At 34.0% G+C, this 20720-nt stretch overlaps 2 protein-coding genes across 3 annotated transcripts in view; both read left to right on the top strand.

The window, feature by feature from the left end:
* Positions 1-3420: 3420 nt before the first annotated feature.
* On the top strand, positions 3421-6884 carry LOC135837981 (sphingosine-1-phosphate phosphatase 2-like). Its single transcript, XM_065353446.1, has 6 exons — positions 3421-4499; positions 4739-4902; positions 5516-5605; positions 5687-5856; positions 5937-6073; positions 6151-6884. Exons 1-6 carry the CDS (start codon positions 4034-4036, stop codon positions 6414-6416), a joined length of 1293 nt encoding a protein of 430 aa, XP_065209518.1. The 5' UTR covers positions 3421-4033; the 3' UTR covers positions 6417-6884.
* A 4158-nt stretch (positions 6885-11042) lies between these two features.
* Akap200 (A kinase anchor protein 200) overlaps positions 11043-20720 on the top strand; it is a 130561-nt gene continuing 120883 nt past the window's right edge. For both annotated transcript variants that reach the window (XM_065353454.1, XM_065353453.1), the window contains exon 1: positions 11043-11201. The gene's annotated coding sequence lies outside the window, so the exon portion shown is untranslated. The remainder of the gene's footprint in view (positions 11202-20720) is intronic.

Raw genomic sequence — 20720 nt, 5'->3', positions numbered from 1 at the left:
GATTCCGATTATTTAATTAGAATTTTAATCTTGTAATAATAATTGTGGTTTTCAGTTTTCGCAAATTGAGGACTAATTAGTAATTACGTTGGTTAATCTTAATTACGCTAAATTTATGTAAACTTCCAAATGTTATGAATTTTAAATTTTACCCTTCAACACTTGCGTCACTTCAGTCACTTGCCAAATGAAATGCCATTTTGCCATTTAAAAAACTGTCTGAATATTTTTCTGTATTAAAAGTTGAAACACTTACGTCAATTCAAATTTTTATTTTTGTTGCTCACACCTGTTTTTTTACAACTTTAAAATTAAAGAACTTTTCAACAGTCAAAGCTAGAACCTAGAACATTTGATAAAAATCAGTTTAAAAAGAATAAAATTAAAATTCTATAACATTACCTACTTCCTACTTCATTAAAACATGCATGTTCTCAACTTCTCATTTGAAATTTTGAGTGTCAAAAACCACTGAATGAAATTAATGCTAATCAATGAAACCGCTATTGTTTTATTTCTTTATTAGGTAGGTACACGAAATTCATAAAATTTTATCCTTCTAGTAGAATAAAAAATGCTACTTTAACGAAAAGTGAAACTGAAAAAAGCAAAACTGAAACTAAAAGCTGGAAACTGAAATTTAAAAAAGTTTTGCCATCACGTGAAGAATACAATACAACTTTCAATTTCAATTTCAACTTTCAAAATGCAAATCAAAAATATTTTGATGAGAACAATGAGAATGATCGTTAACGTTTTCAATCAAGAATTTTTTTCAAAACATTATTTTTCTCTTCCTTACGACGATTGAAGTAATTCCTTTCCAAACACTTGTCTTAGGTCCACGTCTAGCCAAAGTCAACTCATTTTTATAATGCCATATTCTGACAATCTTTCGAATATTCTTTGAAAAAATATTGTGTTTTGCCTTTTGAATTTCACAAAATGTAAATTGCAATCTATCAACTTTCAATTTTTTAGTAAGTAGGTAGGTAGTAGGTACATTTCATTTCAGTGATTTTCTTATATACCGATTTGTTTTCATGATACTTGTACTTAGGTACTTCGATGCCTACTTGATTTCATGTCATTTCTGTACAATTTTATACGTCACTTGGGCAATATTTTTGATCAGTTCTGTTCTTTGTCATTTTCAAATCAAAAATTTATTGTGAATATTAAAATATGTATTACCTCGTACTGTCGTGATTATTGAACATAGAAAAAAAAAACAATCAAGAATACATCATTTTGAGTTTGAGTTTGAAATCATTAATTTGTCGATTCGTTCTCGTAAAATTTACTGTTGATAAAATCGAATAGGTAGGTAACTGGTACCGTAAAAACAATTCTCATTTTTGAATAGACTCGGTATTATTCACACCGATTCCTTATTTTCTTTTTTATGATTCTTTGTGTAAATTTTGTCTTAACAAATTGAACTGCATTTGAAATCAGAATATTTTCTCATTTTAGGCATAGGTATTTTTCAATAGTGAGAACAATTGATCTTATACCTTGTACCCTTTTCTCTTTTGTCTCGATGTCTTCAGTCATATTCAAACTTCAAATTGTGCTCATGAAATTTGAACAAGTTTTTCAAACAGTTCTCTCTTGTTAGTCGTTTCCCTCAAAATTTCGCTTAAATTTACATAATTTTTTATCAAATTTTAGGGAAATTATTCGATGAGCAACGGATTTTGTGTCAGTTCAGTTTTATATGACCATTTTGATCTTCGAGCTTCGACTATACTGTATAAGATAATTTATTTTAAAATAGACTGTCTAGACTACTAATGTACTAATTTTCGACCATGACCATTCGCTCGTCAAAGCATTCTAGATGGCGCTAGTGTAGGGCTCGCGAAAAGTAGCAAAAACGTAAACATTGATAACGAAAATGGTGAAGATGATCAAAACACCATTGTTTTATATGTAATTTTTCGTGTAAAAAATGTAATTTTTACGGTTGTTCGGAAGTTCGGGTAAAGTTTTAGGTATATCAAATTAAAGAGAATGAAATCCTCTATCGATTGATGTGAAATTTATATCATTTCGCGTAAAAGTAACGATTTTCTGAACATTTCTATTTACAATTTTTTCATACTACATACGTCAACTTTAAACTATAATTACTCAAAATTTAGAGTGGACACCTAGGTATTTTAGTATCGCAAAATGTTCGTTATTTTATCCTCTTCAAAATGAGTGTTTACCGAAAGCTCTACGTACAACCGTTCAAAAGTTCTAGAAGATTAAAGTTGCGAAAACAAGCTGAATGCGGTGAGTATTGCACTTCAAACTAAAATTACTCGAAATTTTGATCGAACACATAGCGTCCGCTAAGTGCGGAAGGGTGCCTCGTGCAACTTGTTACTTGATACCTGTGTAAAACTGCCTTTCCACTCTGAGCACCATCTATCAGTCCAAATGTTCAAACCAAAAGTTATGTTACCTCAAGACACCCTTCCCATCACCAAAGATACCTTTAGATTTGAACTTGGACTGATAGATGGCGCTCAGTGTGGAAAGGCAGTTTTACACAGGTATCAAGTAACGAGTTGCACGAGGCACCCTTCCGCACTTAGCCGACGATAGGTATTTTACTATTGCAAAATGTTCGTGATTTTATTCTCTATAAAATGGTTTTTCACCCAAAGCTCTAGCTTTTACCGTTCAAAAGCTCTCGTAGTTTAAAGTTGCGGAAAGTGGTCAAATTGTGTTAATTTCTGTTATCAGTAACTTGTGTTGATCAGTAACCTCTTTCCGCAACTTTAAACTACGAGAGCTTTTGAACGGTAAAAGCTAGAGCTTTGGGTGAAAAACCATTTTATAGAGAATAAAATTACGAACATTTTGCAATAATAAAATACCTATGTGTTCGATCAAAATTTCGAGTAATTTTAGTTTGAAGTGCAATACTCACCGCATTCAGCTTGTTTTCGCAACTTTAATCTTCTAGAACTTTTGAACGGTTGTACATAGAGCTTTCGGTAAACACTCATTTTGAAGAGGATAAAATAACGAACATTTTGCGATACTAAAATACCTAAGTGTCCACTCTAAATTTTGAGTAATTATAGTTTAAAGTTGACATATGTAAAATGAAAAAATCGTAAATAGAAATGTTCAGAAAATCGTTATTTTTACGCGAAATGATATAAATTTCACATCAATCGATAGAGGATTTCATTCTCTTTAATTTGATGTACATAAAACTTTACCCGAACTTCCGAACAACCGAAAAAATTACATTTTTTACACGAAAAATTACATATAAAACAATGGCGTTTAATCGTCTTCACCATTTACGATGTTTCCGAGGTAATCCGCCAGATAGCGTATCTTTGCTTTGACGAGCGAATATGATCGAAATTCTCGATGACACCTGTTGGTTGTATTTTATAATTTAATTTATTACTTCACAATTTTGACAACATTTTTCACAACGCCGATGATAATTTGAGTAGGTAATTAATTTTCAGTAATTTCTAGGTATAACTTGGCACTTGGAAACTTTTTACGAGACTTTACACTTCAAAGTCGAAGCTCAAATCCAATATAGATAGATATTTCAGTTTCATTTCAGTTTCATCAACTTTTGGAGGTCATCGTCGGTTACGATCATCGGTAGGGTACGGTTTGGTTCTTGCCAGTTCCGGCGAGTTCATAAAAAATGCTAATTTGAAAACAATGCTGATATGCTATCAGTACATTTCGTAGAATCAGTAGTCAAGTCATAGGTGGTCAGTAGTCAACGTGGTTTCGGTCAGTTCAATGTAGTGTAGTGTAGCTTTAAGAATGTGTTACAAGTGTCAAACAATCGATAATTATGATTATTCATAAATTACTCATCTATTGATCACTCTCACCCCATCGTAATTATTTTTCGTAATCAGTTCGACAACCAACGTATTCGATTCCATCCTGTAAAACTCATCAGAGTTGAAATAATACCTCTATAAGTAAGAAATGTTACGACTGTAACGATTCAACATTTTTAAATCGTAAATTCACGCGAAAATATTTCAAAATGATTCGCGTTATTGCTATATTGAAAGACCCTTCTATCGTGGCCAAAATCCAGAACTGCTTCGGTGTTTCCTATCTAAAAGATACGCTCAACATTAAAACAGCCAACGAAAATGAGCATCGTAGTCAAGAACAGCCGATCATGTTGCGGAAGAAGAGTAATAAAAATCTAACCGAATTAGACGATGACAAAGAAACGGTCGAATTAACGTACAAACCGAATAATGGATCTTTAACGCTGGAAGAACCCGTTTCAAGAACAGAATCCAGCAATAAGAATTCGCCGGAAACGAAAGAAACTAGAAGTTACGAAGTGAAATATAAATCCTGGTATTTTATTTTCCTATTCGGAACATATCTGGGAGATCATATCGGATATGCTATATTTTTACCATTTTGGTTTTGGAATATCGATGCACAAATCGCTAGGAAAATTGTACTAGTTTGGACTTTGGTAATGTATATAGGTGAGTAAATGCATTTTAAATAAATATTCATTCGCTTAAAATGGCCGGCAACGTGTTAAATTTACAAGAATGATTCACGTAGATGTCAGAAAATACATCTGGCGTACCTCATCGTCTTCATTCTAATGCATATTTATTCACAGTTGAAGGTCGAATATTGATTACAACTTAGTTACAAGACACGTATTTTAAATACTGTATTTTGACAGCGCGTTAACTAACGAATTTTCTCTTTCCAGGGCAAGTTAGTAAAGATATTATTCAATGGCCTAGGCCGGCCTGTCCTCCAGTCATTCGTTTACAGAAGAAATGGTCATTGGAGTACGGTATGCCTTCGACTCATGCAATGGTCGGCGTTGCCTTACCGTCGAGCGTTTTGTATTATACATCACATCGTTATAAGGTGCTTTTTATTATTCATTATTATACTCGATTTTAGTTGTAATTTGAAAACGGAAATGTACTATGTTGCTGTATCTGTTTCGCGAATTGCGATTGCGTAGGTATTTTGGTTTTCCTGCTAGGAAATGATTGTAAATTCGGTTCGTGTGCTCTTATCATTTCGTAAAATCACCGTCATCGTGTATAGCGTTGATGTTCAATGTCATAAATAAGTACCTATTTTATTGTAGATGATCTGATGTGAGATTATGAACGAAATAATAATGCAATCGAAATTCGCAAACAAATCATTAAAATCATCTAACGAAAAAAAATTGTAATAAAAAAATGAAATATTTCACCAGCGTAAAGTCATACGAACCGATGAACGAATGATATCTTTTTGCATTGAGAAGATTAAAGTTAAAATAAACGAGTAAATAAATTTCGTACAGCTATAGTCTAGTATGTACTTGAGAATAATAAGAGTAGAATGACCCTTGATGTGATAAACACTAACGTTACGATGGAACCTTAATTTCTTATTTCGTAGTATTCGTAAAAAAAAATGAATGCATTCGTTGAAATTTTCCATCCAAATTAATGAAATTATTAACATAATGTTCAATTTTCAGTTTCCAGTCGAAATTGGTGTTTCCTTGGCGCTGTTATTTTGCATTTTGATCTCATTAAGTCGGCTATATTTGGGAATGCATAGTTTGCTGGTAATTTTTATCAATTTATCAAAGTGTTGAAGAACATTTCCGAGTAATTAATCTATTTTTATTATTAAATTTTGTTTACAGGACATTCTCGCCGGGCTTTTGTTTTCTTCATTATTGGTGCTTCCATTTTTACCTCTAGTTGATTATACCGATAAGCTAATAGAACACGACTGGTTTTTGTTTATAATAATCGCCATAAGTGTGATTTTAATCGCCACATATCCCAGCGGAAAAACATGGACTCCTACGCGGTGAGTCCGAAACCCCATCAAATTTGTCATAAATAGTAAAATGACAATATTTTAATATCTCTTCAATTGGAAATTTGCAGAGGCGATACGACTACTATTCTTTCTACGTGTGTGGGCATCCAAACAGCTGCATGGTTGCATTATAAAGTAAACTGGGTAGAACGACCACCTTTTGATCCTCCTTTTGCGTTCGATTTACCTCCGTTGAATGAAATAGGTAATCTTTTACTACCCATAATAATCAACTTCTGCGAGTTCCATTTTGACTTATTGAAAGTTGTATTTTGATTACAGGTTATGTTGCAATACGTACGCTACTTGGATACTTAGGCATCGTCGTAGTGCTTTTATTTTTCGATGTTTTGAATAAAATTTTCGATTGGGTGTTAACTAGAATGAGAGTCAAAGTCAAAGATGTAAATACGAATCGACGTCTTGCACATATCGATTTGATTTATAAGTACTTAACATACTCGACTACTTCGTTTAATATTGTGTTTGTGTTTCCGTACATTTTTCAATGTTTGAATATCAATCGAACAAACTATTATTGGGAATAGTTACCTACCTCACACTTGTTCTATTGCAGCATTTCAAATCGCTGTGGTGATTTTTTTTGTTATCATTTTGTATGAGTTTTTACCAGAAGATAATTTTTTCGCTGTGTTCAAAGATACGTAATTTCCAATAGAATCGATCTCGGTGGTCCCAGGTCTCTTGATTAATTGTTTTGTTTTGTATACGTATACGTATGTCTACAGTAATGGAAAATGGTCGCTTAAGAAGTATTCTTTTGTCGTTAAGAAAAATATATAAGACTGTTTTTTAAACTTTTTTCACAAAGTTTTCGTTTTTAATAATTATTTTATAGCGATTGTTACTTTTTACGTATTTTAATAATCGTTCGATACGTTTTTTGGAAAAAGATCGTGTAATAATGGTTTGTGTAGTACGATATTGGCAGTCATTTTCATTTCACAATAACTTTCAAAGGGAAGAAAATCAAATAAACAGGTTCACAATTTGTACGTTTGTATTAATTTTTATATTCGGTTGGTTTAGCTACCTATTTATAAGTGCTAATTAGTTGTTTTTTGTTGTTAATTGTGTTGTACTCGTATCTGCTGGTACGTTGAATCAGAAACTTGTGACAGTTGTGACAAAGTGACGAATGAACGTGTCTGTAAGCTTGATTTTATGCATATTTTGATTTCGTGGTTTTGGAATTTATTTCTACACTTTGAATGTTACTAAATGACGTAACGAAATTTAAATCCTTAGTACCTAATTTTTTGTTTCCAATATTCTTATACCACTTTCAAATATTATTATTTTCGATGTTTCTGACTTTTAAAAATCCAGCTGAAATGTTTTCATCATTACAAAAATACAAAACTCGTGAGCTGAAATTGTGAATAAATGACTATTGATTGCCAAAAAATACAAAATTTCCTTAAAATACACGAAGAAGTATTGAAAACGCGTTAAAATGTTTTTGAAACCCTCAAAAAGAGCTTTAAAAATCACTAAAATTTACAACAACAAAAAAACTGCTAAAACTCGTAAGAAACTTTCCTAAAATGCATTAAAAAGAGTTGAAATTGCGTTAAAATTATGCAAAAACATATGAAAAAAAAAACATTGAAATCACTGAAAACCACCAAACAGTGATGAAATATCAATGAAAGTTTTTCAAAGTGCTTGAAAAAATCTTAAAATGATATAAAAACCAAAAATGGTCAAAAGTGCATTAAAATCACTGAAAATGACTCAGAATAATGAAAAACTTGATGAAATTTCTTTTTGATGATTTGCAGTGTTTTTATATTAGTCCGGCATATGACAATAGGAGTAATTGCACCCCCCCGCCGATCCTCTGGGACAACTTTTTTCTTAAAGGGGACATCCTAAGGAACATTTTAAAGCAAACTTGCCAAAAAAAAAGGGTGGCCTTACTTACAAAATGGCGGCCATTTTGATTGACTGGTCAGCCGAAATCGCAGCAAAGGTAGATCGAAAGATCATGCAAAAATTTATCACCTGTCAAAATTTCAAGTGCTAAAGTGCGTTTTTCGATTTTTGGTGAATTTTTGAAAATCGAATTTAGGCCAAAAATGAGGGAAAAAATCAAAATTTTACCAAATTGACCAAGAAAGCTGAAATTTGAGATATACTCTATTTTCGACACGCCAAATCGATTGAAAACGGTTTCAACCCGTTTTGAGCAGTTCTGGAGCCTCCAGCAGATTTTTGAAACTCGAAATTCCCACAAAATTCCATCAAATTGGAGTTGTAAAGCTAAAATTTATTCTACAAACTAATTTCAATACGCTACGAAGTACTGCATGTGAATTTCAAGTCGTTTTGGATCCTCCAGCAACTTTTTGAAAATTCCTGAAGCCTCCAGCAGATTTTTGAAACTTTAAATTTTCACAAAATTTCATCAAATGGAGATGGAAAGCAGAAATTTACTCTACACTCTAATTTTAACACCCTTTGAAGACGACTTCTGGTGGGTTCAAGTAATTTTAGGGCCTCCTGCGACTTTTTTAAAAAATTACTGTAGCCTCCAGCAGATTTTTGAAACTTTAAATTTTCAGAAAATTTCATCAAAAGGAGATGGAAAGCTGAAATTCACTCTACACTTCAATGTTAACACCCACTGAAAACGACTTCAGGTGGGTTCAAGTCATTTTAGGGCTTCCAGCGACTTTTTTGAAAATTACTGGAGCCTCCAGTAGATTTTTGAAACTTGAAATTTCCCCAACATTAATTTATCAAATGGAGTTGGCAAGCTGAAATTTACTTCGCAGACTACATGGTGGTTTCAAATGGTTTTAAAGCTTCCAGCTACTTTTAGGAAATTTCAATGTTCCAAAAAAACGTCATACAACCTTTCAAAAAGTTGCTGGTGGCTCCAAAACGACTTGAAATTCACCAGCAGTCAACTTCGTAGCGTATTGAAATTAGTTTACAGAATGAATTTCGACTCTCCATCTTAGGTTGATGAAATTTTGGGGAAATTTCAAGTTTCAAAAATCTACTGGAGGCTCCAGTAATTTTCAAAAAAGTCGTTGGAGGCTCTAAAATGACTTGAAATCCACCAAAAGTCGTTTTCAGAAGGTGTTAAAATTGGAGTGTAGAGTAAATTTAAACTTTCCATCTCCATTTGATGAAATTTTATGAAAATTTAAAGTTTCAAAAATCTGCTGGAGGTTTTAGGAATTTTCAAAAAGTCGCTGGAGGATCCAAAACGACTTGAAATTCACATGCAGTACTTCGTAGCGTATTGAAATTAGTTTTTAGAATAAATTTTAGCTTTACAACTCCAATTTGATGGAATTTTGTGGGAATTTCGAGTTTCAAAAATCTGCTGAAGGCTCCAAAACTGCTCAAAACGGGTTGAAACCGTTTTCAATCGATTTGGCATTTCGAAAATAGGGTATATCCCAAATTTCAGCTTTCTTGGTCAATTTGGTAAAATTTTGATTTTTTCCCCTCATTTTTGGCCTAAATTCGATTTTCAAAAATTCACCAAAAATCGAAAAACGCACTTTAGCACTTGAGATTTTGACAGGTGATAAATTTTTGCATGATCTTTCGATCTACCTTTGTAAAGTTTGAAAAAGTTCGTGCAAGTCCTATGTTAAAACGCAAAATCTGCGATTTCGGCTGACCTGTCAATCAAAATGGCCGCCATTTTGTAAGTAAGGCCAACTTTTTTTTTTGGCAAATTTGCTTTAAAATGTTCCTATAAGGATGTTCCCTTTAAGAAAAAAGTTGTTCCAGAGGATCGCCGGGGGGGGGGGGGGGGTTCAATTACTCCTATTGTCATATTATGCCGGACTATATATTGCTTACTGATTTTACACTTGTTGTTTGAAAGGAGTTTGAAGATTTTTTGCAAATTTCGCTAACTTTTGAAAAATGTTGCTGAAATATTATCATTTTTTGTAGTTTTTTACTTTCTTATGCATTTTGACAATTTCCACAGAAATTCTGTAATGTTTCGTTGATTTCCATCGATTGCCATGTTTTTTCTCTTCTTTTCAGTGTTTTTCAAATAGCTTTAACACACTTTTAAAACTTCTTTTCTCTTATTCATGCATTCTTTTTGACAAATTTACTTGAAACATCAGGTTTTGTTGTCTTTCAATATTTTTGACAAATTGTTAACTTCGTGTCCATTGCAGTTGGTTCGTTTTTGTTAAAGAAGACCGGTGGAAAACGCAGAAATTTCTATGCTTCTCGATGTTTTTAACTCAAAGGATAAAATTAGACGACTTCGAACCTTTTTTTTTCAAACTTTTAGAATTAATATCAGCTTTTTTGAAAAATGAAGTCCTTGTATCAAAAATGAGAGAATTCAACTTCGTGATTCGTGAATCGGTGAATCCTAAATCTTTAAACGTTCGAAGCTTTTACTCTCGTTCTGCAGTTCTCTCAGGCTAATTAGGGTATTTCTAAAATTGGAATTTAAGTAAAATGATTATTCGAATTATTCGAAAACAAAGTTTTCAATAATTTGAATCATGTTCCAGAAAAAGGAACTTCTGACTCATCCAAAAATAACGCTGTATTAATTTGAAGTATATTTTCTCACAACTTTATGGGGAAAGTGAATTTTCGTAGGTTAATCAGTCTCAAAGGGTGATTAGATTTTCAGAATCAGAATTATTAATCCGCTAGTGAGTTAGCTGAGAGTTTTCCTCGAAAAAAAAAACAAACAATGGTGGAATGGAAAGGAAAACAATGAGTAAACCTATGGTCTATGGATGGAATAAAGAAAGTTGAATTGTTGAAGTTGAATCATTTTTATGCGAATAATGATTTGATGAATGAAATACCAGAAAAAAAACTGCAACATTGAAAGATGCCTTTATTTATTGCTCAGTTATTTTCCCCGTAAGTTTTCAATTTCATCGAACTTTCTTTCAACTCTATTTTACAGTATATTTTATTTCAAGTTACTCATATTTCTGAAAAAAAAAAATTAAAAAAAAATTCAACAATCACGTCAAAGTTCCAACGTTTTGTACAATAGCCTAGCTCTTTTCTGAAATCCAATCAACTTCCAGTAGTTACATTTTTCACCGATATGATCACGGAGCGCCACTATCGCTACCTTTCGACCAATCAAAATCCACGATTCATTTCAGTGGCGATTTGTGCAGAGAGCAGCTCGTTGTTTGAATGCCTTTATGTTTTTAGTTTATTGTTGTACGTTCGCTTAGTCGTTTTGTGTAATCGTGAATTGAAGAGTGTCGCGTGAAGTGCCGGTTTTTTTATACCGTTTAATAACAATCGAGTTGTTTATGTAATTAAATTCATCTTTTAAATACACCGTAAGTACTTTGAAATCCATTTACAATAATAATACTTTCTATGTAAAATCATACTTTATCACAAATCAACTCACAACAGGGTTGGGTCATACCGCCTTTTTTTCATCTCCAGTGACCAATGCTTCAAGTTTTTTCATACCGGCGTTTCTATTTATTCGAAAAATACACTTTTTTCAATCCCATCGTGATAGAACTTTCAATTAACAGAAAGTTTTCACTCGCATTTATCACATTTTTAGAGATGTACGAGTGAAAAGAACGAGATTTTCTTTTGTAGCAAATCCGGTTGCTGAAGTTGAAAAAGCATGTTCGCTCGTAGTGTTTTTGTTTACAAAATGTTCGCATTGTACGATTTCAATTTTTTTGGGCTAAAAAGAAGGTTTAGGTAATGGAATAGTTTATTTCAATTATTGTGTTTCGATCGAATCATTTGCAGGCTGAAATCTCATCAAGTTCTGGTATAGCTATTGTTTTGATGACCATTGATCATTCGATCAGTATACAATATAATGATTATCGATGAAAGAATTATCTATCTATCGTTTGTAAAATATGCGTAAATGTACGTAAAATGTGACTTGAATTTAATCGAACGGAAGTAGTTGGGAAGATGGTGTATTTTACAAATAGATAAGTAGTGACTATGACCTGATGGAATGACTCATCGTCATCGATGCGTCTTTCGATGCTCTACGTAGGTAATTATCTTGAGATGTGTTGCAAGTGTTTTCATTCTGACTCGATTCATCGATGATTCTGCATCATATCGTTCATTATTAATCATTTTCTACGATCCTGCGAGAAAAAAGAGCGATTTTATTTCGCTAGTTTTCATTTGAAAGGCAGCTACTGCGAAAACATTGCAATTTTTACCATCCAGCGTTGAACCTGGAAGATGGAACAAAGAGATAGCGTACTCAACTCAGCTCACTTGCCCATCGTGTCGTTGGAAACCAGTGTTCAAGGTTAAAATTAATTTTATTCGCTCAATCTGCGAAAAAAGTGTTGATTAATACACGTATGTATGTAGTACATAGAGTATTATAAAAATATATGTACAAGTACGTGTTGCCATGAGGGTAACAAAAGCGAAGAGAGAAAAAAACCATCGCAAATTTCAACGCAGCGGTACGCTAGGGAAATGGCGACAGTATTAAGTTTCCATTTGAAACATAATTGAAAAGCTGCTTTTGTACTCGAGGGTTTACCCGATGGATAAATGAATTTTATTATTATTTTATCGATATGTGCAATTTTCGCGATAATACATTATTGAAACAAACCGCTATATAATAGCGAGTCGAGTCTATACTACACGAACAGAACATCTGCGAGTATTTTCTTGAAGGAAGTCGAGAGGTGTTAGCGGTGGTGGTTTCAAATTGCCTTCATTAGTTATCATGATGCTATGTACTACTAGTAAACTTATGTACACGAATATACTCTGTCTTTCTCGTGTATGTGTGTTGATTAGATTATATCGAAGTGTTGGTTCTCTGGAGGGGAGTAGAGGTGCTTTATGTGGCAGTATCTGCTACCAAAAAGGAGACAGTGCGCCTTTCATTTTATACGATGTACACGTATGTACGCGTTTTTAAAGGGTACATGGGATATTTTTAGAAGATGATGAAAAAAAAAAGGGTCCTAATATGACTTCTGTGTATGTAGTATGCGATGTGTAGTGTGGAGATGGAGAACCCGGGCGTTGGTTGGTTGGTGCCGACTACGAGTATATAAGGACAACATTGAACAGCTGCAAGTTGTCAGCCCGTTAGTATTTCATCGTGTGTGCCTCATCTATTTCCCATAAAAATACATAATACATCGTATATTTAACCCTCCTGCGTATAGTATAGATTGGAAATATTCGTTCTTTTTTACCGCCTAGATCATCGTATAGTATGGTACTGTGTGTTCATTAAGTTTGTTGTTGTTGTTGTTGTGGTGAAGGTAATGGCTCTGTGAGCATAGGTAATGGTGTTGGATGAGTTATTTCGTCGATATTCCTCCATATACAGGGTGTCCTGCAAAAAATTCAGTGGTTTTTCTTTCTAATACAATCTGAACGAGAAAATGGTAGGTGTCTTGAAGAAATTGTTGTTCTTTTCAGATATTGTGGGATGGGAGGGGGAGGGGAGAAATGCAACCAGCTGTTAAGGTATTATAATTTTCATTCAGAGAGTAATGAGCACTCATTTGAAGTGGTTAGCTAAGATACATTTTTGAGAATGGTTCAGTGTTTCATCTTCTTTTCTAAGACGTACTCGAAGATCTCGTTCATCGAATGTTGAGGAATTTTTAGATCTCCTCCACCAGAATCACTTTGGGTAACCTCAGTAACCTGTGCACTAGTGTGTATTTTTTATTTTGCAAAGTTGAGAGTTTGCACCTCCCACCCCACCCCACCCCCCCTCCAAGGTGTTATCTCGAGTGAGAAAATAATTCAAGATTATTTATTCTCCCCGTATCTGCAAAAAAAGTAGTGTCGTAGCCAGAAGTTGAAAAAATGAAAAAAATGGCAAAAAATCAATTTATCAAAATTCTTCGTTTCTGCGACATAATTTTTCTAAACTGTCCCATTTTTAAGAAAAATTTTCTCCGGCTCTTCAAAACATATTGAGCTCCTTGAAAGTTGAAAAAATTTCAAAAAATGAGATGAAATATCAGGGAGAAATTTTTGAAAATATCAGATTAAAATTTGCCCTGTTTTAAGAAAAAACTTCCGTTGGACCCCTAAATGATAATGGCTCTCATGTAAGATGGAACCCTTTACATTTGGAAAAAATAAAAGATGACAGAAAATTGATATCTGTACAAATTATCTGAAAATTTGTCATCTCCAGGCAGAATACTTCCAAACAGACTTTTTTCGGGTGGGGTGGGGGGGGGTGAACCGTAATTTTTGAAAGTTGTAAGTCCATCATTTTTTCTACCCCATCCCCACCTCGAACCATCAAAAAAAAATTATTTTCATCTTATCTGTTTCAAAAGCCCTGTTTTTTGCCAAACTTGTTTAATAAAGTTCTGTTTTTTCCCTGCCAAATCTGCCCCAAGTCAGAAAGTGTCAAAAAACGTCAATTTTTGGTAAAATGATCAAGAAGCTCCATTTTTGATGAAATTATCAAAAGGGCTCATTTTTGCCAAATTTCTCCACCCCCCCCCCCATTTGGATCTTTTTTGGGGAAGGGAGAGCGTAATTTTTGAAAGTTGTAAGTTCATAATTTTTTCTACCCCATCCCCACCTCAAACCGCCAAAAAAAAAATAGATTTTCACCTTATCTGTTTCAAAAGCCCTGTTTCTTGCCAAACTTGTTTATAAAGTTCTGTTTTTTCCATCTGCGTCAGAAAGTGTCAAAAAACGTCATTTTTTGGTAAAATGATCAAGAAGCTCCATTTTTGGCACAATTATCAAAGGGACTCATTTTTGCCAAATTCCTCGGGTCATCTCCGCAAATTTGGATATTTTTTTGGGGGGGGGGAGATGGAGCGTAATTTTTGAGAGTTTCAAGTCCATAATTTTTTCTACACCATCCCCACCTCAAACCACCGAAAAAAATTTATTTTCACCTTGTCTGTCTTAAAAGCTGTTTTTTTGTCAAACTTGCTTATAAAGTTTCTGTTTTTTTCCCTGCAAATCTATCAATTTTTGGTAAAGTAATCAAGAAGGTCCACTTTTGGTAAAATTATCAAAGGGACCCATTTTTGCCAAATTCCTCCACCCCTCATCCCCCCAAATTTGGATCTTTTTTGGGGGAGGGGGAGCGTAATTTTTGAAAGTTGTAAGTCCATAATTTTTTCTACCCCATCCCCACCTCAAACCACCAAAAAAAAAATTGATTTTCATCCTGTCTGGTTCAAAATCCCTGTTTTTTTTTGTCAAACTTGCTTATAAAGTAGGTAGTTCTGTTTTTTCCCTGCCAAATCTGCTCAAGTCAGAAAGTGTCAAAAAGCATCAATTTTTGGTAAAATAGTCAAGAAGCTTCATTTTTGGTGAATTTATCTATGAGGCTAATTTTTGCCAAATTTCCCCCTCCCCCTCCCCCCAAATTTGGAAAAGCTGAAAATTTTATGTCTGTAGAAATTTGTTGAGAATTTTTCATATGAAGCTTCCAAAGTTGAAAAATATCAGAAAAGGTGTAAAATTGATGTTTGCAGGTGCATATTATCTGAAAACTTGTAATGTCACTTATTTTTTTTCTGGTGGGGGGGGGGCGGTCGGTGCTATTTTTTTGAAAGTTTCAAGTCCATAATTTTTGGAAAATTTCCCTTAAAATTGAGAAAAAAAATTAAATATGGAATGAAATGCAGGTGTCTGAATTTTCATGAAATTTCCATATCTGTGTCAGAATTCTTGAGGTAGTCCCATTTTTAAGAATTAACCGCCTTGATCTTCCAAGCCATGTCCCCTTCATCTTTCAGTCAGAGAGCCCCCTAAATTTGTTGAAAATTCTCCCAAAAATGAAATAAATCAAAATTGCTGAACATTTTTTGAAAATTCTTCATTTTTGTACCACACGATCTATCCATCTCAATAGCTCACTTCTCTTGAAGTAACATTTTTCGGTACTGCGAATAATGCTAACCTCCTTATGTGGAGCACCTCCTGCTCCCCCTTGCTCAGGTAACAAATATAAAAAATTTGGGTCTGCAAAAAAATTGAAAATTTTCATTTATCAAAATTCAAATAATTTTGAGTTTTTCTCTTATTTTTTTGTGTGACGGCTCAAATTACACCAAGTATTTCATCTGTGTTGAGGTCAGAACTTTTGAATAGTGTATTTTTTATGTAAAAGGGGTCAATTCATGGGGGAGGGGGTGGAAGGGATAATTGAGTTCAGCATCTGTGAAAACATACTATTTTGATATCGAATGACTTCGTATTTTTTTTTTCAAATTTGAGAGAGGGATTGCCCCATTTTTTTGGTCTTTCGGACTCTGGTCAAATTAAAATGGGATCAACCCCCCCCCCGCCCTAGTAATTCAGATTTCCGAGTATGATAAGAAAGTTGTGATTCTCCTCTGTCTCGGTTCAATTTTGGTATCTCAAATTTTCAACTAAACGTGCGAAGTACATACGGTGAAAGGCCAATCTGCGGATTAATTTTTACCTCTCTCTGCTCGTACCTGCCTAATTATAAATTATTCCAGCGTGTAATATATTTCGCCTAATTAACGCATGCACATGTTGTTTCAAAATACACACTTCTCAGTTCTCGGTAGTCAGTCAGTCATCAGGTCGCCTGTATGTCGAGCTACGTGTTATTGTTTTATTACCAATAACGTTTATCTTTTGTACAAAAATATGTGTACACACTGTTAATTAATGAGGAAACGGTGAATTTTCACGAACTGGCGTCATTAGTGAATTATTTAGCCGCTGGTTATCTTCTCTGGTATTCGAATAATGTGCATTCGTCGTCGTAGTCATCGTCGTCGTCGTCGCTTTTCATTATTATGATGAGTGATCGTCTCTTAGTCTTGTCTTTTTTTTTCTTTCGTATGTCTGTGTGTAGTCAGTTTTGTATGCTTGATTGTTTTCGTAAAAATGAAATCACTGTAATGTTTGGTCAATGGTCAGAATGTGATTTATGGCGTAAAAAAGAGTAATTTTTTAAACGACGATGGTTGATTGTAGTACGTATGATTTTCCCCTTTGCTTTAATTCTTTTTTTTTTTTCCTACCTGTATTTTATCGTACGACCTTGAGAAATTATGTACCATCGTATACATTGTGAACCTGAATCGCTGTTGTTGACCATTCCAGACGATATAGGTATATCAGAATAAGGTGTGGTCTGCTGCCATCTTTGTCCCGTATGAAACCAAACGTAGAGTCCTAGACTAATATATTATAGGTTTTTTTTTTTCAATTTCTGAATCGGAAAAAATTCAAGTCGCATTGATCACGAGAATGGAATTTCCTTCAGATTACGCGGTCTGTCTTCAGTCACTTGAAAAACACAACACCCTTATACGTGGTGTACCATGTGAACATTGTGAGCAGATGATTCGTTCGCGAACGTCGAATTTCTAACGAAGCGTTTTTTCCTTCTTCTTCTTCGTCTCTATTACATTGTACATAGTACATTACGTATTATTACGTACTAAATGTTATGGTGGTTTATCTCGAGCTTCTAGATTGAAATATGGCTTGGTTAATCTACTTTGTGTAGAGGTACGTCACCTTAAATTATGTTGGAAATGCGCTAATTTCGATATAAAAGCTTCGTTAACGTCGTGTTGGGTATTTCACGCGTTATTTTAGTGCAATTTTCGAGGTTATTATGAGATTTTATTCGATTTATAACAGGGCTACAGGGTGTTTCGAAAATTATTTTTTTAATGAATGTTGTGATGTTATTTCAAAATGAGTTCGAAGACTCGTGTGGGTGTTTCAAGCCAATTCTCAGAGGATTTTGACCAAATTTAATGAAGACTTGCTCATTTTTGAGTTTGAAAGTCACTTAGAGAAAATTTCAGCTCTGGAGGTGCCCTTGGAGGGGAGATATGGGTTCTCGAAGAGAGGGGATTTTCGAAAAAATTTCAGTTTTTCGCTCTAGCTCCTCCCTTTTCTGTTTTTGGAAAAATGGTGCAATTCTTATAAAAATGTTTTGGCATCAATCGCTCAAGAAAAGCCTAAAAAGTGGTCTTGAATTTTGATAGTAATGGGCTAGGTCGACTATGAATTTCAAGTATCCTAGTCCGACATATGACAATAGGAATTATTGCACCGCTTCCCCCCCCCCCACCAGAATAACTTTTTTCTTGAAAGGGACATTCCTAAAGGGGTATCTTAAAACCAACTTGCCAAAAAAAAGTCAACCTTACTCACAGAATATCGGTCATTTTTGAGTGACAGGTGAGCCAAAATTGAAAATTTTGCATTCCAACTTAGCACTCGCACGAAATTTTTTGAACTCTGGACAAAGCTAGATTGAAAGAGCATGCAAAAATATCACCAGTCAAAATTTTAAGAGCTTATAAGTGTATTTTTCGATTTTTGGTGAATTTTTGAAAATCAAATTCAGGTAAAAAATAAGGGGAAAAAAATCAAAATTTTATCAAATTGACCTAGGAAGCTGAAATGTGTGATCTACCTAATTTTCAACCTGTCAAATCGATTGGAAACTGTTTCAAACCGTTTTGAGCAGTTCTGGAGCTTCCAGCAGATTTTTGAAAATTGAAATTTCCTCAAAATGTCATCAAATGAAGTTAGAAAACCAAAATTCACGCTGCACTCCAACTTGAACACGTTATTAAGTAGACTTCTAGTGGATTGAAGTCATTTTGGAGCCTCCAGCAAATTTTTCAATTCTCGAAATTTCCATAAATTTTAACCAAAAGAGCTGGAATTCCAAAATTTTTTCTCCACTCCAATTTCAATGCTGTATCAAGTCCACTGCTGGCGGGTTCAAGTCATTTTGGAGCCTTCAGCGACTTTTTGTGAATTGCTGGAGTTTCCATCAGATTTTTCAATGCTCGAAATTTCCAAAAAATTTACTCCAAAGAGCTGGAATTTTAAAATTCTCTCTGCACTCCAATTTCAACACCGTATCAAGTTGACTGCAGGTGGGTTCAAGCCATTTTGGAGTCTCCAGCGACTTTTTGCGAATTACTGGAGCCTCCAAAAAATTTTTCAATGCTCGAAATTTCCATAAAATTTTACCCAAAAGAGCTGGAATTCCAAAATTCTCTCTGCACTCCAATTTCAACACTGTATCAAGTCGACTGCAGGTGGGTTCAAGTCATTTTGAAGCCTCCAGCAAATTTTTGGAAATTACTGGAGCCTCCAGCAAATTTTTCAATGCTCGAAATTTCCATAAAATTTTACCCAAAAGAGCTGGAATTCAAAAATTCTCTCTGCACTCCAATTTCAATACTGTATCAAGTCGACTGCAGGTGGGTTCAAGCCATTTTGGAGCCTTTAGCGATTTTTTGCGAATTACTGGAGCCTCCAGAAAATTTTTCAATGCTCGAAATTTCCATAAAATGTTATCCAAAAGGGCTGGAATTCCAAAATTCTGTCCACACTCCAATTTCAACACTGTATCAAGCCGACTGCAGGTGAGCTCAAGTCATTTTGGAGCCTCCAGCGACTTTCTAAAAATTCCTAGTGCCTCTACAGGGTGTCTAACAGGTCCTACTGGTCCTATTAGTCCTACTTAAGTCCTACTTTTTTTCAAAAGTCCTTTTGGTCCTACTAAAGTCCTACTTTTCAACAATTTTATGCAGAAGTCCTACTTTTTTTCAATTAGACCATTTAAAACTTTCAATTTTTTCCCCTTTTTCCAGAATTTTGAGGGCTCATTTGTTGACTTTTTTAGATTTTGAATTGCATATTTTTGAAAGCTTTCGCCCTCGCTTCGCTCGGGCTATTTGCTCTTCTTTTCCCGCATAAAACACGTATTGTTCTAATCCAAGAAATGTTCAAATTTTGAATCAGAAAAATAAACTCCTCCCTCCATAAAGAAACTTTTTGTTTTCACTTCTCAAACCATGATTGAATTTTTGCATTCAAATACCATCGTTTTTATGCCTCTCGGAATACTGATTTCTGAGAGCTTTTGCCCTCGCTTCGCTCAAGCCCGTTCGCTTTACTTTGTCAATCTTGGATTTTTCAAAAAAAAAATCATTATTCGAATTTCAAAATTTTGAAACAAAATGACGAACTTTTTGTAAGTAACTCATTACTCAAACATCATCGTTTTTTATATCTCTCGAAAATATACTGATTTTCGAGATTTTTTGCCCTTGCTTCGCTCGGGTCTTTTTTTATTATTTTGGATTTTACAAAAAAAATAATATCATTCGAATTCTATCGTTTTTATGCCTCCTAGAATACTAATTTTCGAAAGCTTTTGCCCTCGCTTTGCTCGGGCCCATTTGATTTTCTTTTTACATTTTCCATTTTTCAACAAAAAATAACATTCAAATTTTAAAATTTTGAAGCAAATAGTGCTTAATATGAAATATTTACGATCAAAATTGAAAAATTCTGGTTAAATTTGATTTTAAGCGAACATGATCTGATATTCATCAATTTTTAAAATTGAAAAGGAGAAAATCAAACGAAAAATTGAATTGAAACATTATATTTTATGGCGTTTACCTACTTTTAAAAATAAAATCATAAGGTGTTTGAAGACAAGAAAAGCAAACATTTTTTACAAAAATTTGGCCAAAAACTTAAATGGGAATTTTTACCCCCCCCCCACCCCTCACCCCCTTAAAAATTCCATAAGTGCCCGAAAAATGACCTGCTGAATGTCCTGCTAAAAGTCCTACTTAAGTCCTACTTTTTTATTTTGAAATTTTGTTAGACACCCTGCTCTAGCTGATTTTTGAAACTTACAATTTCCAATTAGAATTGCAATGTTTTTGCCAATTCTCTGTTGTCTGACTAAAATAAAATGGGAGAACCTACCCGGAAAACATGTATACTTGTATGTTTTCCGTAATTGCCTAAAGGCGACATTAAGAGTTACAATATTGTTGCTGATGGAAGAAATCAGGGATACC

The sequence above is a fragment of the Planococcus citri genome, chromosome 2, assembly GCF_950023065.1.
Source record: "Planococcus citri chromosome 2, ihPlaCitr1.1, whole genome shotgun sequence".
NCBI lineage: Eukaryota > Metazoa > Arthropoda > Insecta > Hemiptera > Pseudococcidae > Planococcus > Planococcus citri.
Note: the sequence above shows the minus strand (reverse complement) of the source record. Positions and strands in the feature narration are given on the sequence as shown.